Source organism: Populus trichocarpa, chromosome 13, assembly GCF_000002775.5.
Source record: "Populus trichocarpa isolate Nisqually-1 chromosome 13, P.trichocarpa_v4.1, whole genome shotgun sequence".
Lineage (NCBI taxonomy): Eukaryota > Viridiplantae > Streptophyta > Magnoliopsida > Malpighiales > Salicaceae > Populus > Populus trichocarpa.
In genome coordinates, this window is record NC_037297.2 from 15,012,237 (window position 1) to 15,034,281 (window position 22,045).

Here is a 22,045-nt window from a genome sequence, read left to right on the forward strand (position 1 = left end):
ACCAAACAAGGCCATAAATCTGAAGTCCCCTAATTTTAATACATTTACAATTTAATCCCCACAAAAAACGGAAGAGAGTCAAAGCTTCTCATCGCCAACAGCAACAGCAACACCATCACCAACAACACTCTCCCATTTCTTTATTTCTCATTCTCATTTCTCTCCCATTTATATATAAATAAATCTCTCTCTCTCTCTCTCTCTCATTCTCAATCAAAACAAAGAGAGTTACAAAAATAAGCAAAAAAACAAACACCCTTTTTAGTGTTCTTTCTTTTATAGATTGATTTCAGTTATCAACAATTCTCAAAGGTTTCTCTTTCTCTACATTGATCTTTAGTGTCGGTAACAGATCTATGTTTCTTGTTCTAATCTATTGTTATTTGCTTACAGTTTCAGCTGCTTTGGTTGTTTTTTTGAAAGTTTTGGATCCAATTATGAGGTGAATCAGGTAAAGGGTTTGTATTTCTGTGTTGAATTACAAATGTGTCACCTTCATGGGTTTTCTTTTTTATGTATAATCTGAAATGGGTTTTCCTTTTTATGCTCAAATGTGTTGATTATGTTGAGATTTTGGGATTTTGGTAGATCTGGATCAAGGAGATAGCGTGATTTGGAATTGAAGTGAAAATGAGTGAGGGCCAAAAATTCCAGCTAGGGACTGTTGGGGCTTTGAGTTTATCAGTGGTTTCGTCAGTGTCGATTGTAATTTGCAATAAGGCTCTTATTAGCACACTTGGCTTCACTTTTGGTGAGTGTTTATATTTACGTACTCTTTCCTTTTGATATAATGTATTTTGTGTGCTTACATTAGATTTGGCTCTTTTGAAGTTAATGTTGTTTGTTTGTTGAATCTCATTTGCTGTTGTCGGTATTCACAATCGATTTGATATTGATGGGGTACCTAATGGTAATATTGGATGTCAGAATTCATGTTAAAAAGGATAAGTTCTTTGAATATGCATGAATGGTGATTGTGAGAGCTCAACACGGTTGGAGCTTGATAGGAGACCATATACTCATTTGTTAGAAATCATGGAATGGATCAAAAGGGTGTTGTTCTTTTTGAAAGTAGAAGTTTAAAACCACACGATCCTAATCTTTTACTATAAGTAACTTGCTAGTTATTTGCCACCTTTTATTATTTTTGATACATGGCCGTAAGATTTTATGATCATGGATGCATAGTGCCTAAGAGGTCAATCTGATTATTTATTGATCTTTATGATCTTTAATAGTGTGTGGTTCCATATGGTGACTGTATTATCTAATGTGTTCCAACTGCAACATGATGCAAAGAAATGATGATTTCATATATTCTTGCAATGCTACTTTACTTCACTTAAATGCGGGCATGTAATCTATAATTACTGGCAGTTTTTGGTGATGGTAGTAAATGGGCTGAAACTCTGTAAGCAGTCATTTTTCTGTAGATGTGCCTAATTTGAATCATCATCATCATCAATATTGTTGTTGCTTAACTTTTGTTCCCCCCCCCCCTAATTTTTCCATCATATATACTAACTTTTGTTTGGTCGAATGCAGCTACAACTTTGACAAGCTGGCATCTTCTGGTCACCTTTTGTTCTCTTCATGTAGCATTATGCATGAAATTGTTTGAGCACAAGCCTTTTGACGCAAGAGCAGTAATGGGATTTGGCATACTAAATGGGATATCCATTGGCCTTTTGAATCTTAGCTTGGGTTTCAATTCTGTTGGTTTTTATCAGGTATGCTGCCTTCTCTGTGTCCGACTTAAGATCTGGTATTTATTTATATTTCCAATCAGTTTGCTGCATTATCGATCAATGGTCATGTAATTTGATATACTTATTCTATCATTCTATGACAGCAGCATCTTGAAGTAGTAGACTTGAAAGTAATTTTAAGTGCTTTCGGGTTTCAGGGGGGTGTGAACCATAAAAAAAAAGTGCTTAATACTTTCCTGTGTTTTAAATGAAACCAGGTTGTTGTTTAATCGATCTAAACTCTTCCTTGTAAAGTATGAATTGACTGTGGATAGGCTGGGTTTCACTTTGCAGCATTTTGATTTATTGACATCTAGTAATATCATATTTAGTGAAAGTCCCTTGGTTGATTTTTTTTTTTTTTTTGTTGCCTTTTGTTGATTACTATCCTATTTAGTTTAATCCTATATGCTAGATTTTTTTATTTATTTATAAACTATTTTGGAGCAAATTGTTTCTGAAAATGGATTTCTTTTCTTTTCACTATTTTTAGATGACAAAATTGGCGATCATCCCATGCACTGTTCTTTTGGAGACACTTTTCTTCCGGAAGCAATTCAGGTCAGTTTGAGTCATTAGTGTATTGTTGATTGAGAAATTTTCATGGCTGCTGCTAATTTTCTGCATGCCATATGCTTTCATAATTTATGTAGCGACAGTTTCATTTTCGATCGACTTGTTTAAGTTGTTTATGTGGTTACATTTGTCTGCTGTACTTGTGATATTGCAGTCGAAATATCCAGCTTTCACTTAGCATTCTTCTTATGGGTGTTGGAATTGCAACCGTAACCGATCTTCAGCTCAATGTCCTGGGATCTGTCTTGTCTCTGCTTGCAGTTCTTACAACATGTGTTGCTCAGATTGTATCCTTAGCTGAAGTCCCTTTGTTAATTGTTATCTCGTTTCTTGCTTTCTTCTGTTAGATGCCATTTTTAGTTGTTTCAATGGTAAGAAAAGCGAAGGAAATTAATACTCAAGTGCTATACTGTATGGCTATAGTTTCTCCATTCTTAGTGAAGTCTGTTCATGTCTTTTGCTTGTTCTTCCTCTGTTCACTTTGTTAAAATCTTAACCAGTGTATTTCAGATGACTAATACCATCCAAAAGAAGTTCAAAGTCTCTTCAACACAACTTCTGTACCAGTCTTGCCCCTATCAGGCATTAACTTTGTTCATTGTTGGCCCATTCCTGGATGGGCTTCTGACAAACAAAAACGTTTTTGCTTTCAAATACACCCCTCAAGTGCTGGTGAGAATCAAAGAATACGTGAACCACTTTCCTGACATTTCTCTATTTTATTGCTTCTGACTGTTCTATGCATTATGCGGTTGCAGTTCTTCATTGTTCTATCCTGCCTGATTTCTGTCTCTGTGAACTTCAGTACTTTTCTGGTGATTGGAAAGACATCTCCTGTCACCTATCAAGTCCTAGGACATTTGAAAACATGCCTTGTTTTGGCATTTGGTTATGTTCTACTTCGTGATCCATTTAGCTGGCGCAATATTTTAGGAATCCTTATTGCAGTGGTTGGAATGGTGCTGTATTCTTATTGTTGCACTATTGAGAGCCAGCAGAAGCAAAATGAAGTGCCAGTAAAATTGCCCGAGGTAATTATCTTTCCTTTTCTTTATGCTATAAGCAAGGGTTATGTCGGTCTTGTATTCATCTCATTCTTATAGTGCTGTAAGCTTTTCAGACTTCTTATGCTCATTTTTTGAATGGGTTTTAGGTCAAGGAAAGTGAAACTGATCCGTTAATCAGCGTGGAAAACGGAACTGGGATCTTAGCCGATGTTGCTGTACCAAATGTTCCCGTGTGGACTTCAAACAAGGACTTGGACGCATAAGACATTCCCTTTTTTATAAATTCATTTGCTCTAGATCAAAGTCAGTAAACAAAACGGTTTCAGCGAGGGTGTATCACAATTCACATGGCACGAGTTGCTTTGTTCTGGGATCATTACACTAATATTATATCAGATAAAGTATTGAAGAAACATGTCATTATTATAGCAGTTTTGGTTTATTAGTTTTGTATGAATCAAACATGGCAATGGTATGATACTAGGATTTGAATTGTCAAATGTATACTGTGGTTACCGGATACTGGAAATTTTTTACTGCTTGTTCTCTGGTTATATTCCTCTTCATCTGTGAAGAACAACAAATGTATGTCTTGTTCTTTAAGTTGCCAGTAAATTCTGCTTTTCTAGTGCTTCCGAAACTTTCTACGTTAATTAATGCGTGGAGATCATGATTTGCATCCGAATCCTATTTGTTTTCCTCATTGTTGTAAAACTTAGATCAGACAGGTCCAGAAACCTAGTTAACCTGGTCAATAAATCAGGTTGATTTGCTGATCTTGTCAATCTAGTTTAAGTCGATCTCGATTCTCTATCGATCAAAACAAACATTGTAATTTCGATCATTTAAAATAAAAAATGGGGGGTCAACCCGACCCTTTCCCTTGATTTTCATTTACTTGCAAAGGAATGTTGCAAAAGCTAATGATGGTCAGTGTGCACGCCTCCCTTTTCTTTTTGACAGCTTCGCTGAGATTTTGTTGAGGTTTTAGGTTTAAAGCACTTTGATTTAATCAAATTAACAAGTTTGGCATTGACTAATCATAAGAAATTTGAGGCGAGTCGCAACTCCAAACTACCACCACCAAATTTTCATGAAGGAGATCCATTTCTAGGGGCTTTTCCCAATGTAGTTGGCCGCCTGAATTTTGTGGAGGATGCTTAGGATTCAGAAACCTGTTGCAAACAGAGAGTCTGCAACTTGAAGGAGTCCTTTTCTAGGCACCCACTCCCCCCAAGACCCCACTGTCTACCTAATCATGCTATGTAGCTTTAGGCCATTCCAATGGGAATTGCAGACTCGTTCAACTTGCAAAGATGAGTTTATTTTCGGGGACCAGAATTGATTGAGACACGGCAAGTGGCTGTGTTAAGGATAATGTGTTGTAACTAGTTTAGCTTGTGTCGAGTCAGAGTAATTAGAGTTAGTTTAAGTGGTGATTAGAGTGGCCATGTGTAAGGCTAATATGTGATGATTTTACATGTAAAAATATGGGCTGAAATATTCTGGAACACAGCAAGAGAAAGAAAGAAAGAGTGAGTAAACTAGAAACTGATTTTTTTTTTTTTTATTAACGTTGTTGTCTGGATCAGCTTGTGTATATCTCGATTAATTTCACGGACCCTGAAATTAACGATCATATAAGTTTTCAGTGACCATCATATTAGCAACTACAGAGCTCGAACATGAGACCACAGGGGGAGCAAACCCCTTGGTCTCAATCTCTTTTCACTGGGTCACCTACTAGATGGTTTGAAATTAATTTATTACTTGGCCACCTAGTATTTTTTTTAAATAATTTTTTTATATATTTTTAAATAATTTTAATGTGTTAATATTAAAAATATTATTTATTTCCTATATCTTTTTCATGAAGATTGCATTTTGATGTTGATTTGACCTTACCGGCTATATATAATGGAGGTAACCCTCCTCAATTATATTATATAACCATTGTTGCTTGTAGTCTTGTACTTTATTTCATTAAAGAAAAGAAAGTAATTGGATATACAATCACTAGGTTAAGCCTGCTAGTTTTTTTTTTTTTTTTTTTCTATAGTATAGATTTTATTAAATTGAAAAATGAGAAAGGTTTTTATATTTAAATATTAAGAGTGCAAATAAAAAAATCTTACATAAAAACCAAAGCTTACGCTAAAATTTTCTTTACAACACACTCATAAAATCACAGGAAAACACAAGAAATAAAAAATAATAGAGATAGCGGTTATTTTTTAAAGTGTTTATTGCTTAAAAATATATTAAAATAATAATTTTTTTATTTTTAAAAAATTATTTTTTACATCAGTATATTAAAATGATCTGAAAACACTATAAAAATATTAATTTAAAGAAAAAAAATTTAAAATATTTTTAAAACTAAAAAATAAACGGGTCGAAATTTTTTTTGAGATTAAGCTTGCTTGTGGAAGGAGTATTTAAGTTGCTTGTAGATATGAGAATAAAAGGATAAAATATGGGGTTTTTTCAACAAGAGAGACTGACTTATTAATTTCTTAAAGAAACAAGGACTAAACTATAATTTCCCCTATATCTTTCTATCCACATTTGACAATTGATGATGACATAATTGGAAGGCAAGAGTCCATAGGAAGCCTCTTGGTTAAAGGCAGAAAAGGAGCTTACCTTTAGGTAAAGGAGTGTGCTTTGCCTAGAAAATGTTCACAATCACACACATAGACTCGACATGACATGACATGACATGACATGACATGACATGCAGGAGACCCAAAAAGGACATAAACTATCAGATTGGGACAAATATTTTGCAACAATCCAAATGGGTAAAAGCAGAAGCAGCAGCAGAAGCAGCAGCAGCAGAAGCAGAAGCAGAAGAAGCGGCAGCAGAGGGAAGAAGAAGAAGCGGCAGCAGAGGGAAGAAGAAGAAGCGGCAGCAGTCACGTTATTCTTCGCTAGACTACAATATTAGGCAGGCAGAGGTAAACGTTAAGAACCGTGATACGTCTCTTATGGTTTTGCCCTCGAACAATGTAGCCGTCAACAAGAATTTGATGGAGTAATTAATTTTTATCTCTTTGGATTCTATCTCAAAATTAGAGTTGAGTGTGTAAAGTTAACTGAATGTTCAAAGAAACTGACTTTTGAGATGTCCATATCCAAAAGGTTAGATTATGAAAACAACTAGTTAAACAATGAAATAAAAAAAAAGATTAAATTAAAAAAAAAAATCTAAGTTAACCTGAGTTAGTTTGTCAAACCATGATCGAGGTGATTAGATCAAGATAACCAAATAGAAATGAAAAATAAAATCATTGTGAAGAATATAAACCCTACAAAAAGAATGATGGTAACTCGAGTTAAGTTTTCAAATCTAAAACTCGGTTCATGAAATCAAGATCACCCCATCGAGAAAAAGTACGAAGTTCAATTTCCAACCAATCTCATGCTGAAGGATCTAATTGAAAAAAAAAACAACTTTACAAAAAGATTCAAAACAAAGAAAAAACAATCAAAAGAATAAGGACCAGATTATAGATTAGAACATATAAGAGGACATTTTATATTTTTGGATTGAAGAATGAAATTAAAAAAAAAAGGTTCATAAAAGGATTGCAATTTTTTTTAAAAAAATAAGGACTAAATTTGAAACAAAATAGAAGGACAACCTGTAAATTTTTATTTGAAGTTTAAAATTGAAAACAATTATAGATTTTAGAAAAGGTTTAGGAAAAAAAATTTAGTAATAAAAAAAATGATAATGGAATTTGACATAACAATAAAATAAATAAGCAACTCTAAATTTTAGAATGACCAACATGAATTTCAAGAAGAAGAAAAAAAAAAAAACAGTTGGTGACACACTTTCGTGAATCAGCTCACACGCGCCAGTCCATATTAAAGAGTATGCCATGACACATCCAAAGCCATTGTGGATGGCTGAGTTTGACCACTAAAGGAGGTCACATACATTGCTTGATCGTTGCGGGCGCTCTTGCTCTTTAACGGGTGCCTTGCACGCGCCAGTTATTTTTACCCTACCTGTTAACTTCAGTCCCTAGTATTTATTTCAAAATTCAATTTAGTTTTTAAAGCCATAATTACTCTAAATCAATAGAATTTAAATATATTTTGACAAACAAACCGTTACACAAACTTCAGAACATTTTCTTGACATTGCAAGACCACTAGGTAAAAAAAAAACTAACCATGCAATTAAAAAAACAAATATATATATGGATAGACCAAATTAACAAAAAAACAAAACATCAACAATTATATATATATATATATATGTGTGTGTGTGTTTTTTTTTCAAGGGCAAACCAGCACCTAATGGGATAAAATTAAAGCTGCTCAAAATTTTTCAAAGCCTTAAATTCACCTCCTCCACCAAGTTTTAATTGTTTTAAACTAATAAAATTAAATTTTATTTTATAAAATTAAGAATTAATCAAGTAATAATGAAAAAATTTCTCAATACCTAGAGATCCAAATTTTTAGGTGATTAAAACAACTCGTTAAGTCTAAACTCAAGTTTTAAATTTCATTTGACTTGATATAAAACATAGCTTTAAAATAAGTTTTTGTACCTTTAAAATAAAAATATATAAAAATATTTTTTTATTTTTTTCATCTCGTCGCAATGATGCCATGATCTCATGGATAAGGTTCAAATTTCATAACTTTTTTTTTTTAATATTGAAAGCCCAAACAAATGTGAGCACAATGCGAATCACGTTTAGTTTTGCTTTATGTAACAGAAGATTCCATTGATATATGGTCCCACTCCCTTGTTTAAAAGCTTTCTCATGCACGAAATCCAGTATAAACTTTTCCCCGTTCCCACCAATAATATATTTGAAGTTTTATGTGAATATATAATAATGATTATTTTTTAAAATATTTTTATTTAAAAAATTATTAAATTGATATTTTTTTTATTTTTTTTAATATAAATACATCAAAACAATTTAAAAATACTAAAAAAATAATTTGAAACAGGAAAATTTTAAATTTTGACAAAGGTTAAAATTCATTTTCAAACATCCCTTTTCAAAGAAACCTTCATGTATTATTTTTTTATGGGTTTTAAAGACTACAAAGGCATATAGCTTATAGTAATGTTTTATAAAATGAAGCGTGAGAAAAAAAAAATATCATGTTCAACTTTTCGTGCGTCTACAGTCCATTTATAATAGTTTATATACAAATTCATATAGTTTATGTGTCCCCTATAGTTGCATTTGATTGATTTGATGCAATAAGAATTATGATTAGGATATTTTTTCACTCTCTCTACACTTTTCTCCACACACGCGCGCGGGAAGTAAAATAGAAAGGCTTAAGGATACCCAATCAACTCACCAAATATATGAGTTAGATCATGAAATTGGGATAACCTAACAAAAAAAAATTACAAAACCTATTTCAAAAAACAAAACCAATGTCAAATTATGAGATAGGAAAAAAACAAGTAAAAAAAAATAATGTCAACCCTTATTCGCTTATAAAACTAGTGCCCCAAGCCATTTGATTAGAAGCATTAAATATAAAAAAATCACAAAGATCAATTCTTAACAAATTAAATATCAAATGATGATATTAAAAAAAAATTAATAACACTTCAAATCGAGTTTACTAGGGACAAGACTCAACAATGTTTTTTTATTTCCTAAGGACAGGGATCCCACAATATTGAGGGAAAAATCTGATACCCGATCAATGCTCAATTTTGCAAAATAAATTTTTATTTTATTGATCTAAAGCAATTAAGGCTTGAGAGACCCAATTTGAATCTGAAATAACATACAGGGCCGAGGTAAACGGGAAATGACAAAGAAGTTGACATGTGCAATACACACACCAGCACATGAAGGAATTTGTTGCTTCCTCTGGCATTGCATCATCGCCTTATTTGGTGTCTCTAGTAGCCTCTCGATGTTGCAGCTAGTGTAGTAGGTGAAGATAGGTGGTAGTTGATTTTTATTTTTTCTTGTCCCCTCTCTTTTCTCTCTCATCTTCTCGATTTCCTCACTCATTCTCTCTAAAATAGTAAGAGGTCCTATCAATTTTTTATGTCAAATTTGGTTTTTTTTTATTGCTATTAAGTTTATTGTGAATCAGGCTTCATAATTTTTTCTAGTTTGCTATCTATTGGATAATCTTGGTCTTATAACCCAGATTATTGGTTTGAGATTTTAGCCCAGGTTGCTTTGGTCTTTTTTGGGTCATTTTTTAAAATTATTATTTTTTCAATTTTATCCCTTAACATTGGGTGGGTTGGGGATTTAGATTCATTATTTTTTTTGTTTTCTTTATATACGGGATTATCCCAATCTCATGACTTGGTTTGTGGGTTTAGAGGATTTGCATGGGTTTTTCTCGGTGTTTTTTTTAAATTATATATTTTTTTAGTTTTATTATTCAACATTGGTTTGGTTTGAGAATTGATATTTATAATTCTTTTAAATTTTCTTTCTACAATGTTATCATGGTCTCATAACCTGAGTTGCGATTTTGAGAGTTAAACTGGGCTAACTTGAGTTGTTTCTTTTGGGTTTTTTTTTTAATTTTTTTTGTCCAATTTTGTTCTTCTACATTTAGTTAGTTGGGAATTGGGTTTAGTGAATTTTCTTCAATCTGCTTTCTATCAAATTATCTTAATCTCATGTCCTGGATCATGAGCTTGTTGGCTTAATCTAGGTTAACTCATGATTTTTTTTTGTTTATTGTAATTACTTGTTTTTTCTATTTCACGCCTCAACAATTGGTTGGTGGTTGGTTGATAGGTTGTGTTTATCATTTTTGTCAACTCACTTTCTATGGGGGGATTTCATTCTTGTGACTCGATTTGTAGGTTTAGTGTTTGAGAATTGAGTTTCGTGATTTTTTATTTATTTTATTTCTATGAAGTTAGCTCGATCTCATGACCCAGATTGCAGGTTTATCGAGTTAACCCCGATTGACTCGAATTATTTATTTATTTTATTTCATTTCTTCTTTTTCAATTTCATCCTTTAATAATGGACTAGTTAAAAGCTGGCATCGTTATTGTTTTTTCAATTTACTTTCTATAGAATAATTATATTCTTATAACTTGGTTAAAGAGTTTAGTTGATTCAAGTCGATTTTTTTTTAAACGAACTTTTTTTATTGTTTTTATATATTTTTTTATTGAGAATTAAGCTTGTTAATTTTTTTTATAAAATTATTATAATTTCATAACTTGAATTGCTGGTTTTATAAATTAACAAGAGTTAGTTTAGGTCGATCCAATATTTCTTTATCTTTTTTTTATTTAAAAAAAAAGGTGTAACTTCATCTATCACACTCAATGAGTGTCGGACCAATATAAATCAAAATTTTAATTTATTATTGATTTTTTTTTAAAATAATTTAACAACGCCTTTCAATTATTTTGTTTTTTTATATAAAATTACTTGTGGTGTAACGCGGGACAACAACGAGTGTATTAAAAAATGAGGAAAACCCTGAGGGGTATAATTCAACTGGTCAGACCCTTCGTTTGTTCCCTAGAGGTCACTAGTTCGAGTCCCACAAATTTCAGGGTCACTAGAAGCTTATATGGTCGTTAACTTCAGGACCCGTGAGATTAGTCGAGGTACACGCAAGCTGGTCCGGACACTCATCCACATTAATAATAATAAAAAAAAAAAAAAAAAAGAGAAAGGAAGCAGGTCCAGCGAGAATGTCCCGAAGGCTCATGGAGATGACAACTTGCATGCATGCACGATGCCTCGGCCTTATACCTCCTATGATTTGATGACACATTGGACTCATTTGGATTATATAAATATTATAATTATAATTACTGTATAATTATTATTATGTTTATTGTGGATGTCGTAATGCTCTTTTTCCACACTAATTTTTTTTTTCCATCATGAATATTTTTTTTAATGTTCGGGGAGTGTTTAAAAATAAATAAAATAATTATAAAAAATAAAAGAATAAAAACATGAAATAAATATGTTTTTAAAATAAATTTTTATATTTTTTCTGCTTTTACTGTCGCTATCTTGTCTAATTTGAGAACATTAATGAAGAAAAAATTCCATAATTCTTATAGCGTTGGAAGGCCAGAAAAATGTGAATCACGTTTAGGTTTGCTTTGTGTACCAAAAGATTCCATTAATAAATGGTCCCTCGTAGTATTAAATGATTTGCTCATGCATTATATGGAACCTGTGGATAAACTTCTGACGGGTCATTTGCCAGCTTCCACCATTAATACCTTTGAAGGAAACCTTCATATATTATCCTTTTTCCCCTTTTAATCATGATTTATAACTCTTCATCGATCCACCATTTCTTATACTTTTCAATCTATTTTATTAAACATAAATATTATTTTTCTGTATTTTTTTATTATACCAAAAAAATATATCCGTGACGTCATTGCCTTCTTTTTATGAAAAAAAAATTAATTTGTAAGATAGGAGGAGCGAATTGACTAGTTGTGCATCAAAGAATATGCTGAAGGGATGGGGACGAAGGGATGACTAGTCTACGATCCATCAAATTGACTGGCAAGAGGGAGGAAATAAGAGAAATTCGTATTAAAATTTATTATTAACTACAATATAATTAAAATCAGATTAGAAAAAGAAATTAATGGGAATACATAAAATTAGTTCTAGAAAACCTCTACCGTTAATAATAAAAGAAAAATCCAATCCTTCTTTCAAATTCGTATTTTTTTAATTTATTATTATTATTATGATCATCTTCTTTATTGTTTCTTCACTTCCATCTCGTCGCGTCTCACCAGCCGGACAAACAGACAACCTGTGAAATCAATCGTCAAACCCCACACCCATACCCACACAAAACAAAATCATTAACCAAAAAAAAAAAAAAAACACAACGTAGAAAAAAACAAAAAACCCCAAACCAAAATATTAACTTTTCTTTTCTGGGTTTTTATTTTTTTAGAGTCTGAAGAAACGACAGATCAAACAGGCCTTTTTTTTCTTTCCTTTTTAATTATCATCATCTTTATGTAATAACCTACAATTCAATTTCTATCTCAAAAAGAATAGCAAAATAATAATAATAATAATAAAAAATTCCCCCCTTTCTCTCTCTCTCTCCCTCTGTTTTTTTTTTTTTTTTAAATAAAAATAAAAATAATAAAAATAATGATATGATCCTGTCAAGCGAGAAGAAAATCTCTCCTTTCAAGAAACATAGTTGTGGGTTTTGTTAGAAATTCAGTTTTATATAATGGGTGATCTTCAAGTTTGTGGCTTTCCAACTGAAAACGGCCATCTTCACCACCACCATCATCACCATAACGATCATGATCATCACCATCGCCTTCTGGGTTCGGGTCAAGACCCGGTTTCTCCTTCTTCTTCTTCGAATCCGGATCCCGGGTCAATTGTTGAAGACAATTGGGAGAGAGCAGAGGAAGTTGCAACAGAGATTGTTTATAGAATTCACCCAACTGTAGAATCCAGTTTCAAGAGGAAACAAGTTATTGATTATGTTCAAAGACTCATTAGATACTCTCTTGGGTTCGAGGTATTTTTTCTTAAACAACCCCTTTCTCTTGCTTATTCTTTCTTTCTGTTATTTGTTTTTTCATTTTTTAGTGGTTTTGTGATGTGGGTCTTTTTTTTTTATATAATTTTTTTGGCGTTAATGTGGTTTATTTTGCAGATTAGTGGTGTTAATGTAGTTATTTTACCTTGAAAAATACCTTAATTTGTTTTTTCTTTTCTTTTTTTGGTGCCTGGAGGAACAGGGTTATTATTTCTTTTAATGTGTTTGCATTGAGAAAATTAAGCTGTAATAGTGAAAATTTAGGGTATTGAAGTGTATGGAGTAGTGATGCTATAAAATGTTTTTAGGTTTGGAGGTTTAGTTAGTGATGGGGCTGTTGGGGATTTAATGTTTCTAAGGATTGGATAATGGAGGTTAGGGTGAGAAATATTTTTGTGTTTTATGTTGTTGATTAGTGATTTTACAGCATAAAGGAAGATTAAGTGGTTTATGAGTACGAGCTCTTTGCAAAGTAAATTTCCAGAGGTATGCGTCTGTTTTGCTCCCAGTTAACTGGGGTTTTGCTGGCGAATAGCTGTAATGTACGGTATAAGTACGAGTGTTCATTTATGTGGGCAGGGTGATCCTGGTATCAATAGAACCTGGATAGTAGTTAGTAGTTGGAAATGGTCTGTTCAGGTTTTGATTTTGATATCATTTCTGAAGCTTAATTTGGAGGGTTTTTTGTTGAGATAAATCACACTCATTATGTCAACTTTGGTATCTGCCTGTTCAATCATGATCACATTCTGCAACTGTTTTCCAAAATATCCTGTCTTAGAACAAAATTACAGAGAAAAAACACAAAACATATGATTACTCTTTGAATGTGAAAATTGAGTTATATTAGTCACAATCAGGATCTTGATGTGTATAGGATAATGATGTTACCAAAAGTGTGTGTTTGGATATTCTAGTTGGTGATGTGGTGTTCTAATAATTTGAAGATGGAGGTTAGACTGAGCATTCATAGTGGAGAGATGGAGACCAATTTTGTGCTTATGTATGATTTGTGATTAGAAATATGAAGCAAGATTAGGTGGTTTATGAGCGAGAGCCCTTTATAAGGTAATTTATTTTAATCTGATCAACTCAAAACCATGATTAATATAATTCTTAGTGCAGGAATGGACACATTTTGAGTTTTATACGGTTGATCAATTATTATGAATTGTATTCCAAAAATAGGTGGATAATTAGTATGAGCTCATTGCAGAGTAAATTTCTCAGCAACGTGATCAATGTTTAAGTGGATTCTTATCATGATGATTAGGTTGAAGAAATAGATTTTCATTTTTGTGTGAGGCTAGCTGGAGTTTTACTGGTTGATTGGTTGTCATGTCCAACATGAGTACAGGTGTTAACTGATGTGGTAGATAGGTCCCGGGTCACTTCAAACTTGATGTTTTAGCAGTTGTGATGGCATTGTGACAGTTCCGGTTTTGGTCCTGATTCCTAAAGCATAAATTGAAAGGGATTAGTGGAGGCTTTAATAATTGATGGAAATGTTATCACATTTCTAACTTGTCTCAGTTAAGCATCACCCATTAAGCTAAGATTGGCATCTGGCTGTTCGACTGTAATCACATTCTGCAACTAGTTTTCATAAACTCCTGTTCTGGTGCCATTAATTAATAAATAGGATTTACAGTTAATTTTCAATGAAGTGGATATAAATTGAAGTCATGGCCTTTTCTGATTCGTTCTTTCTTATAGGTGTTCCCATATGGGTCAGTTCCTTTAAAGACGTATCTCCCTGATGGGGATATTGACTTGACTGCCATTAGCAGTCCTGCCATTGAGGAAGCTTTGGTCTCTGATGTTTATACTGTTCTAAGAGGAGAAGAGCTGAATGAGGATGCCCTGTATGAAGTGAAGGATGTCCATTGCATTGATGCCGAGGTTCTTCTCACTTTGATGCCTTATTTTTATTGCAGTTCTCATTAGACTAAAGGAGAAGAATTAATATTTTTTTGCAGAAAGAATATTCTAGTCCCTTCCTTTGTTCCACCACTTCTGGTTGATTTTGGGTTTTTGCTGGCAGGTTAAGCTTATAAAATGTATTGTACAGAATACGGTGGTAGATATTTCCTTCAATCAATTGGGAGGACTTTGTACCCTATGCTTTCTTGAAGAGGTATGAATCTTGACACCATGAGAATTCTGGATGAATTGATTTGTTTGTTGTTTAGTTGCGGCATTGAGTCCATGGAAATTTCTGTTGCATTTATTTTAGGAAAGACAAGTCTGAGTTAATTTATATCTTCAAGCACCATGGCTCTGTTGTAGTGCCCTGCTCTGTGATCAAATAATGGATCAAAGTTTACAAGTGCTGTGAAATATGATTTTGGTCAAGTTTTTATTTTCAGAAGTTGGCATTTGTAATATAACTTATTGTGCAGGTTGATCGGCTCGTTGGAAAAAACCACCTCTTCAAACGCAGCATCATTCTGATCAAAGCTTGGTGCTATTATGAGAGTCGTATTCTTGGTGCCCATCATGGTTTGATTTCAACATATGCTTTGGAAACGCTAATTCTGTACATCTTCCATCTATTTCACTCTTCCTTAAACGGGCCTTTGGCGGTAAGATTTATAGGACTTAACATGGCAGATTTCACTTGTGCATCCTCAATTTTAATATTGCAGTGTGAACACAGTGTCTCCCTGAGTGCAAAATCACAGCATTGTATGCATTCATGAGTCATTGAATATGCTTGCATTTTCTGTAGGTTCTCTACAAATTTTTGGATTACTTCAGCAAGTTTGACTGGGAGAATTATTGTATTAGTTTAAATGGACCAGTCTGCAAATCTTCCCTTCCCAATATTGTTGGTGAGATACTTACTGTATTAGTTCTAATGGACCAGTTTTTGATGCTATAGATTGTTTGCTGGATTCATATTTGTCTTTTGCTTCTCTCTTTTTATGCAGCTAAGCCACCTGAAAATGTGAGTGGTGAATTATTGCTGAGTGATGAATTTCTCAAAGATTGTGTGAATAGGTTCTATGTCCCGTCAAGAAAGCCTGAGATGAACTCACGGCCTTTTCCCCAAAAGCATCTTAATATAGTTGATCCTTTGAAGGAAAATAATAACCTTGGGCGCAGTGTCAACAGAGGTTTGGAGCTTTCTCTTTTTCTGTTTTCATTATTAGCCTGGCACTAAAAGAAAGAATTATTGTATTCACTGATATACCTGACCTTGGATATGGTCTTTTCTTTTCTTTATAATGAAAGAGCAATATTTTAAGGAAAGTTAAAACCCAGTAGTTCTAATTTAAACTGTCTTTCTGCTGATTGTGGCATTATTTAATGGCTTTAATAAGACCACAAATAGAATTAGCATCACTCCCTTTGTTAGCAACACACTGACCCCTCCAATGTTAGCACCACCTCCTCCACCGCTGTAGTCTGTTGACTACCATGTGCTGCCTAGCCACCTTAGTTTCTTTTTTTGTGCTAACTGATGGTGGAATGTCTGTTCTGCACTGTGGTGTAAAATCAAAGTTGTTTATGATGTGCTAAAGGATAAGGGGATTCTGCATGGTTTAATAAATGGCACTTTGTTCAGGGCCTGTTTGTTTGCATTCAGAGCCCAAATAAATGGGCACATAACATGTTTGTGTTATTCCATGCCAATGGTTATACTGTGGGTTTTTTGCAGGTAATTTCTTTCGAATAAGGAGTGCCTTCAAATATGGGGGTCGCAAGCTTGGCCGAATTCTTTTGTTACCCAGAGAGAAAATAGCTGATGAGCTCAAAACATTCTTTGCAAATACTTTGGATAGGCATGGAAGTGACTATTGGAGTGATGTGCAAAATTCTGAATTAGCATCTGTTGCTAGAAGTTCTGATAATTCAGTTTCACTGTCGTCGCATTCTGATACATGCTCTGAAGACAATACACGTCTGAAATCCACTGATGGCTATGATAGGGATACATTATTTTCTGAAAAATCTGATCATACTCCTCAAGTCCATCACCCAGGCTTATCTGGTGAAAATGGAAGAATTAAAAATGGTATCTCCTGTAGAGAAATGCTTATAAATTCTGGAACCGAGGATGAAATGAGCTGCACTGTAGGGTCTGAACCTAAACAGAATCATTTTGCGAATAGCAATTCAGTCTGTTCATGCACTAAGCACGAGGGAATAGCTCCATCTGCTTCAACAACCCCCAATTCTGCTGAAAGTGTCCCAGAGAACCTATCACCTACTCTTGGAGGAAAATACTGTGCTGGCATTCCTAGAAACTCCCAACCTTTGAAATCCTTGTTGGGCCTCAGAGGGGATCACGATGACCACTTACAAAGTTTGGCATACAGTCAGTATTGCCATATGTATGCTGTATCTGCACCTATACCACCCTGTCCTTCCATGTCACCTCAGTCAGAGAACAATAATCGTTGGGAAACTGTTCGACAGTCCCTACAGTTGAAGCGGAATGGTCATTCTCAAATGAACACGAACCATGTTTATGGAACACAATTCTACTGTGTTAACCCAGTGGCACCATTTAGAGCTGCTACAAATTCTGAAGAAAAGAAGGAACGACGAGGAACAGGAACATACATTCCCAACATGGTATTTCCATGTAACTGTTAGGTTTTGTGGCATTTATGCTCTTTTTTTTTAATTATCATCATATTCCTCTTTATTTTTTTGGACTCCAGGTCTCATAGTTTTTCTTATGATTTTGCAGAGCTATCACGCATATATGGGGGATAGGCTGTACTCGGGAAAAGGAAGGACTCAGGCACTAGTGAATCATGGTCAGTTGCATAAACATGCCCATGAAAATGATTTGCCTACAACTTCGCAGGTGAAGAATTTGTCTGAACATGGCCATGATCTTTCGGAGGCTGAGTACCCTCATCTTGGTAATGGGAAGCCTATGCCACCAGAGGCTCACCACTCTTACCCTTCTGCATGGGGATCTTCCAACGCCTATAGCTCCTCCCGTGCATCAGTGAGAACTGATTGTGGATCTCAGGGCCTTCAGCATCCAGAAGGGCTTCCATCCACATCAGATTTGGGCACATCGTACTCTGGGGCCTCAGCTACAAGCCCTGTCGCATCAGTGGTTGAGGACCCTGACTCAATTTTGGAAACTGAGCAAGAAAGGTAAATAGTCTTGCCTAGAATCTATAAATTTTCAATATTTTATTTTTGTTTTTATTTTTTGTAGAAAATGACAAGAAAGGATGATAATTTAGACCACCTTTGTTTGATGGAAAATGTTTTTTTGGAAAGCATTTTCATGACTTCTCATGTTTGGTTACATTTTGGAAAACTTCATTTTCTGGTCAAAGAAAAACATAAGTTTTAGTTGAAGGAAAGTGTTTCCAGGTTTAAAGTAGAACACTTCATTACATATATATATATATATATATATATATAACTCAAAATGTATTATTTTCGAACTTATTTTGTATGATACAAATAAACATTGGAAAGTAATTCATTTCCACGGAAATCTTTTTTTCAAAAGGAATCCACTTTTTGGCAAACAAATGAGGCCTTGAGGGCTCTTCACTCTCTCTCTATCTATATATTGTAGAAGGGTACTCTGTATTAATACCTCAGCATTTGGATTCTAGGGCGTTGTTGCAGCAATATCATCTTAAAGACGATGTTGATTTTCCTCCTCTGACTCAGAAGGATTTGTGAAACATAGATTAACTGAAGACAGTGAGCGTAACTATAGATTCTAATGACTATCCGAGATTGGGTGAAGACTTCTGTTTTGCTCTTCTTCTTGCCCTTCTGTTTGGAGGTTGCGGTCATTATAATGTACAAAATGACCTTTTTCCGTCCACCGTGTTGGTTTGCGACGCTGAGTGCGTGTATCACCCAGCTGCTGTTTGCTCAGATTTTATGTTTCCATCTAAATGCTTGTAGGATATGGAGGTAGTCTAACAGAAAAGGTTTGTGTAGATATCTTTTCAGCGAGCATAGGAACACGAATGCCGGTTGTTGCTTTTTTCTTGGTACACAGCAGCACTAGCCCTATACCAAATATTGAGAAGAACAACAAAGAATGGAGTGGACTCGAGTAATTAGACACCAGTGTTTTCTTTTTTGACTTTATCATAACTCATGAAGGTGTGCATTGTGGGCTAAATCCTCAGAGTGCTGAAAATCTCCCAAATGTGCAGTTAAAATCCCTCGGAGCTTGGTGTCATTATGATGTTCAGGATGACCACTCTAATCCCACGGGCTGATGTCCAGCAGTATGTTTTACTCCTGAGTGTTTTTTTAATTTTCCATCAAGAGCCTGTAGAATCCACAGGTGGTCCAATGTTTAGATCAACAGAAACTGATTTGGTCCAAAAAAACCAAGTTCATGTAAAATTTTGTATTTTAGATCTTTTTTATCCTTTTGAATTCAACGGTAAGGAGTATTCTTGAACACTGAACTTAAAAGGTAGAATGTTTTTTCTTTCTCGAACCATGGACAATTTAAAAGGCGGAAAAATAATTTAACCAAAATCAAGAGCTCAGGTGCGCTCGCTTTCATCCAATGAAAGATCAGACGGCAGTGATAGACCCTACCATCACTTGGAGCACAGGTGTCCTCACCGCTCGTGATTGCACCAGCCGGGAATCGAACCCGGGTCTGTACCGTGGCAGGGTACTATTCTACCACTAGACCACTGGTGCTTGTTGACTCTCTTTCCCACTATAAAATATCAGTATAGAATCTCTCTAGAAGTAGAGGATGGCCACTACACTTTCTCGCATTGTACGGGCTCTATTCATATCATCTAATTATTTAATCAAAATAAGTTTATGGATGTAATTAGTCGTACTAAATGAATGTATCAATTTTTACAACAAACTAAAATAACATTTGATGTATACTTAATTGATGTACTTTATAAATTTTAAATCAAGCAAAAATATCTATAAATAGAATATACAGTATCACAAACAACAAAACTAAATATAATTGATTTTCATCTTAAAAGTGTAAAGAAATCAATAATAATAAATGAAATATGTAAAATGCTATGTAAGAACAAGAAAATCTAACTTACTCTTACAAACAATTGTAACAATGAGTGTTAGAAAAGTTGAACTTACAGGTAAATCAAACAACAACATCAAATATAATCTGGAGATCATCGAAGTATATATCAATCAACATTGAAAAAAATAGTGTCAAACGACACCATGCCACAAAATTCATAGAACCGAGGACACTTTATATAAATGGATTTTTAATACTAAGAGAGTGTGAATATGATAAGAGAACTAATCACGAAGAAGATTTTTTAAAAAGATGTACCCTTTAGATACGTTAGAATTTTATTTTTTCAAGGTTCAAGACATGACATTAAGACATACCATTACTTTTAAGAAAGCAAATAAGTTGATATGGACCTCGTGGAGAGAAACTTGCAGTCCATAAAAGAGAGAAACTATATTAATTTCCCATGAAATTTTTTTCAACATGAATGTAATAAAACTGTTTTATAAATTATAACCAGATCATTCTCTTGCAATAAAATAACTTGAAACTAAGATACAAGACAAGAAAAGACTTGCATTTGTAATTTGCTCTAATGGGGATGATTTTGAGAAAATTTCTTTATGGTTCATATTGGTAAGAATGTCAAACCACGATGTTTCAAGAATTTGAATTTGAGTATTACAAAGAATTACGAGTATAATGCCAACAAATGAGCTTGGATGATTGAGATTTTATTCCAAGAATTTGTATAGAAAAATGGATGGTAAAAAAGTTCTTTTGATTGTTGATAATCATCTTGGTCATCCAAAAACTAGTGAAGGTTTGAAAAATATTGATTTATTTTTCTTGCCACCTAACACAACATCAAAGATTTTGCTTTGTGATGTGGGGATCATACAAGCTTTTAATATGTATTATTGTCGTTTATTTTATCAAAAGTTTTTGAAGGGTTATGAAATTAAGATCTTAAATCCAGAGAAGATAAATATTTTAGATGCAATGAATCTTACAATCTCAACTTGGAGAACAAATGTTCAAGTAAGTACAATTACTAATTATTTTTGACATTATAAAGTTAGGTCTAAGGATAATATGGCTTTAAAAAATCTAGATCTACACTTAGATGATAAAGTGTTCAACAACTACATGTTGTAATCAAAAGGTTGAATATCTTTTGAACTATCTAGGGGAAAACAAGATAACTTCGTAGTTGTTGAGTGACAAGTAAATTATTGAGAATATCATAGAAAATGACAAAGAAGATGAAGTTGAAGATGACAATTCTGTATTGAATCCTGTTTCGCTAAAAAATGCACTGAAAAGAACAATCACATTGCATAATTTTCTCTTGCAATACGAAAACACTACACCAGAGCTTACTGATGCACTAAGAAAAATAAAAAATAAGGTTTAAAGAGACAATAATTTTAAGAGAAAACAAATAACATTATAGTCATATTTTACAAAATATTTTTAATTAAATCATGTGTGTGTGTAATTTTGATGCATAAAGAAATATCATTAACTCATAGAGGTTGTAATGTACTCGATTATTTTGAAGCAAGCACAAGAGAATATTTGGGGTTTGACATTAATACATAATTATAATCAATTATTGTTTTAATCAAGACCTTCATAAATTACTTTATTCTCCACCCATTATGAATGAACCAAACTTGGTGGTGGTGGTCTCTCTAGTGAGGGGACAAGCTGTCACTGTGATGTGGCCCTCACTGCCATGGAAATGAATGAAACAGTGAAACGAAAAGTCGTCCATGGTGGCCAGAGTAAACATGTCCTGTGCTTTTCTTCAAGTCACAAGCTAATGGCTGCCTGGCTGTATGCATTTAATCTGTCATTTCATTCGTTTTCAACACTTGGATCTTGCAACATTTTTCTTGCCTAGTCTCTATTGTTCACCAGCACTTTGCATGTGTGAGGACTCATCACTACATTTATTTAGCTGGTCTTGGTCTTCTTTTGTTTTTTATATTTATATCATGAGTTTCAAGCCAGCAATATTATGATAATCTCAAAGCCAAGAGTATTTTTTTTTAAATAATCACTATTATAATATTAAACAGATTCTTAATGTATTTGTCTACGCAGTCCACTATGTGTTAAACCTTGGCTGGCTGCGGGCTGAAAAAAATAATACTTTAAATGATGTTTTTTTTAGCAGCAAACTG

The 22,045-nt window shown here is 33.6% G+C and overlaps 2 protein-coding genes, 1 non-coding gene and 1 pseudogene across 3 annotated transcripts; 2 read left to right on the forward strand and 2 right to left on the reverse strand.

The window, feature by feature from the left end:
* The first annotated feature begins 89 nt into the window (after positions 1 to 89).
* On the forward strand, positions 90 to 3,885 carry LOC18104687 (UDP-xylose transporter 3). The gene is made up of 9 exons (XM_006376491.3): positions 90 to 312; positions 394 to 451; positions 589 to 751; positions 1,546 to 1,730; positions 2,242 to 2,309; positions 2,479 to 2,611; positions 2,835 to 2,996; positions 3,083 to 3,355; positions 3,478 to 3,885. The coding sequence occupies exons 3-9, from the start codon at positions 631 to 633 to the stop codon at positions 3,592 to 3,594; spliced, it is 1,059 nt and encodes a 352-aa protein (XP_006376553.1). The 5' UTR covers positions 90 to 312; positions 394 to 451; positions 589 to 630; the 3' UTR covers positions 3,595 to 3,885.
* An 8,314-nt stretch (positions 3,886 to 12,199) lies between these two features.
* On the forward strand, positions 12,200 to 19,299 carry LOC7465162 (uncharacterized). Its single transcript, XM_024583780.2, has 9 exons — positions 12,200 to 12,859; positions 14,597 to 14,782; positions 14,925 to 15,017; positions 15,283 to 15,465; positions 15,612 to 15,714; positions 15,814 to 15,999; positions 16,545 to 17,464; positions 17,583 to 18,004; positions 18,481 to 19,299. Exons 1-9 carry the CDS (start codon positions 12,560 to 12,562, stop codon positions 18,548 to 18,550), a joined length of 2,463 nt encoding a protein of 820 aa, XP_024439548.2. The 5' UTR covers positions 12,200 to 12,559; the 3' UTR covers positions 18,551 to 19,299.
* A 77-nt stretch (positions 19,300 to 19,376) lies between these two features.
* LOC112323940 (small nucleolar RNA snoR114) lies at positions 19,377 to 19,467 on the reverse strand (annotated as a pseudogene).
* A 5-nt stretch (positions 19,468 to 19,472) lies between these two features.
* TRNAG-GCC (transfer RNA glycine (anticodon GCC)) lies at positions 19,473 to 19,543 on the reverse strand. Its single transcript has one exon. It is a non-coding gene; the product is annotated as a tRNA-Gly (tRNA).
* Between the last annotated feature and the right edge of the window lie 2,502 nt (positions 19,544 to 22,045).

What these genes read in the sequence shown, in the direction of transcription:
- LOC18104687 (XM_006376491.3), top strand. Translation starts at nt 631, where the DNA reads ATGAGTGAGGGCCAAAAATTCCAGCTAGGGACTGTTGGGGCTTTGAGT. An exon ending in TTCTTCCGGAAGCAATTCAG is followed by an intron (nt 2,310 to 2,478) that starts GTCAGTTTGAGT and finishes GTGATATTGCAG; the next exon opens with TCGAAATATCCAGCTTTCAC. An exon ending in CAACATGTGTTGCTCAGATT is followed by an intron (nt 2,612 to 2,834) that starts GTATCCTTAGCT and finishes AGTGTATTTCAG; the next exon opens with ATGACTAATACCATCCAAAA.
- LOC7465162 (XM_024583780.2), top strand. Translation starts at nt 12,560, where the DNA reads ATGGGTGATCTTCAAGTTTGTGGCTTTCCAACTGAAAACGGCCATCTT. An exon ending in CCCTATGCTTTCTTGAAGAG is followed by an intron (nt 15,018 to 15,282) that starts GTATGAATCTTG and finishes CTTATTGTGCAG; the next exon opens with GTTGATCGGCTCGTTGGAAA. An exon ending in TTCCCTTCCCAATATTGTTG is followed by an intron (nt 15,715 to 15,813) that starts GTGAGATACTTA and finishes CTTTTTATGCAG; the next exon opens with CTAAGCCACCTGAAAATGTG.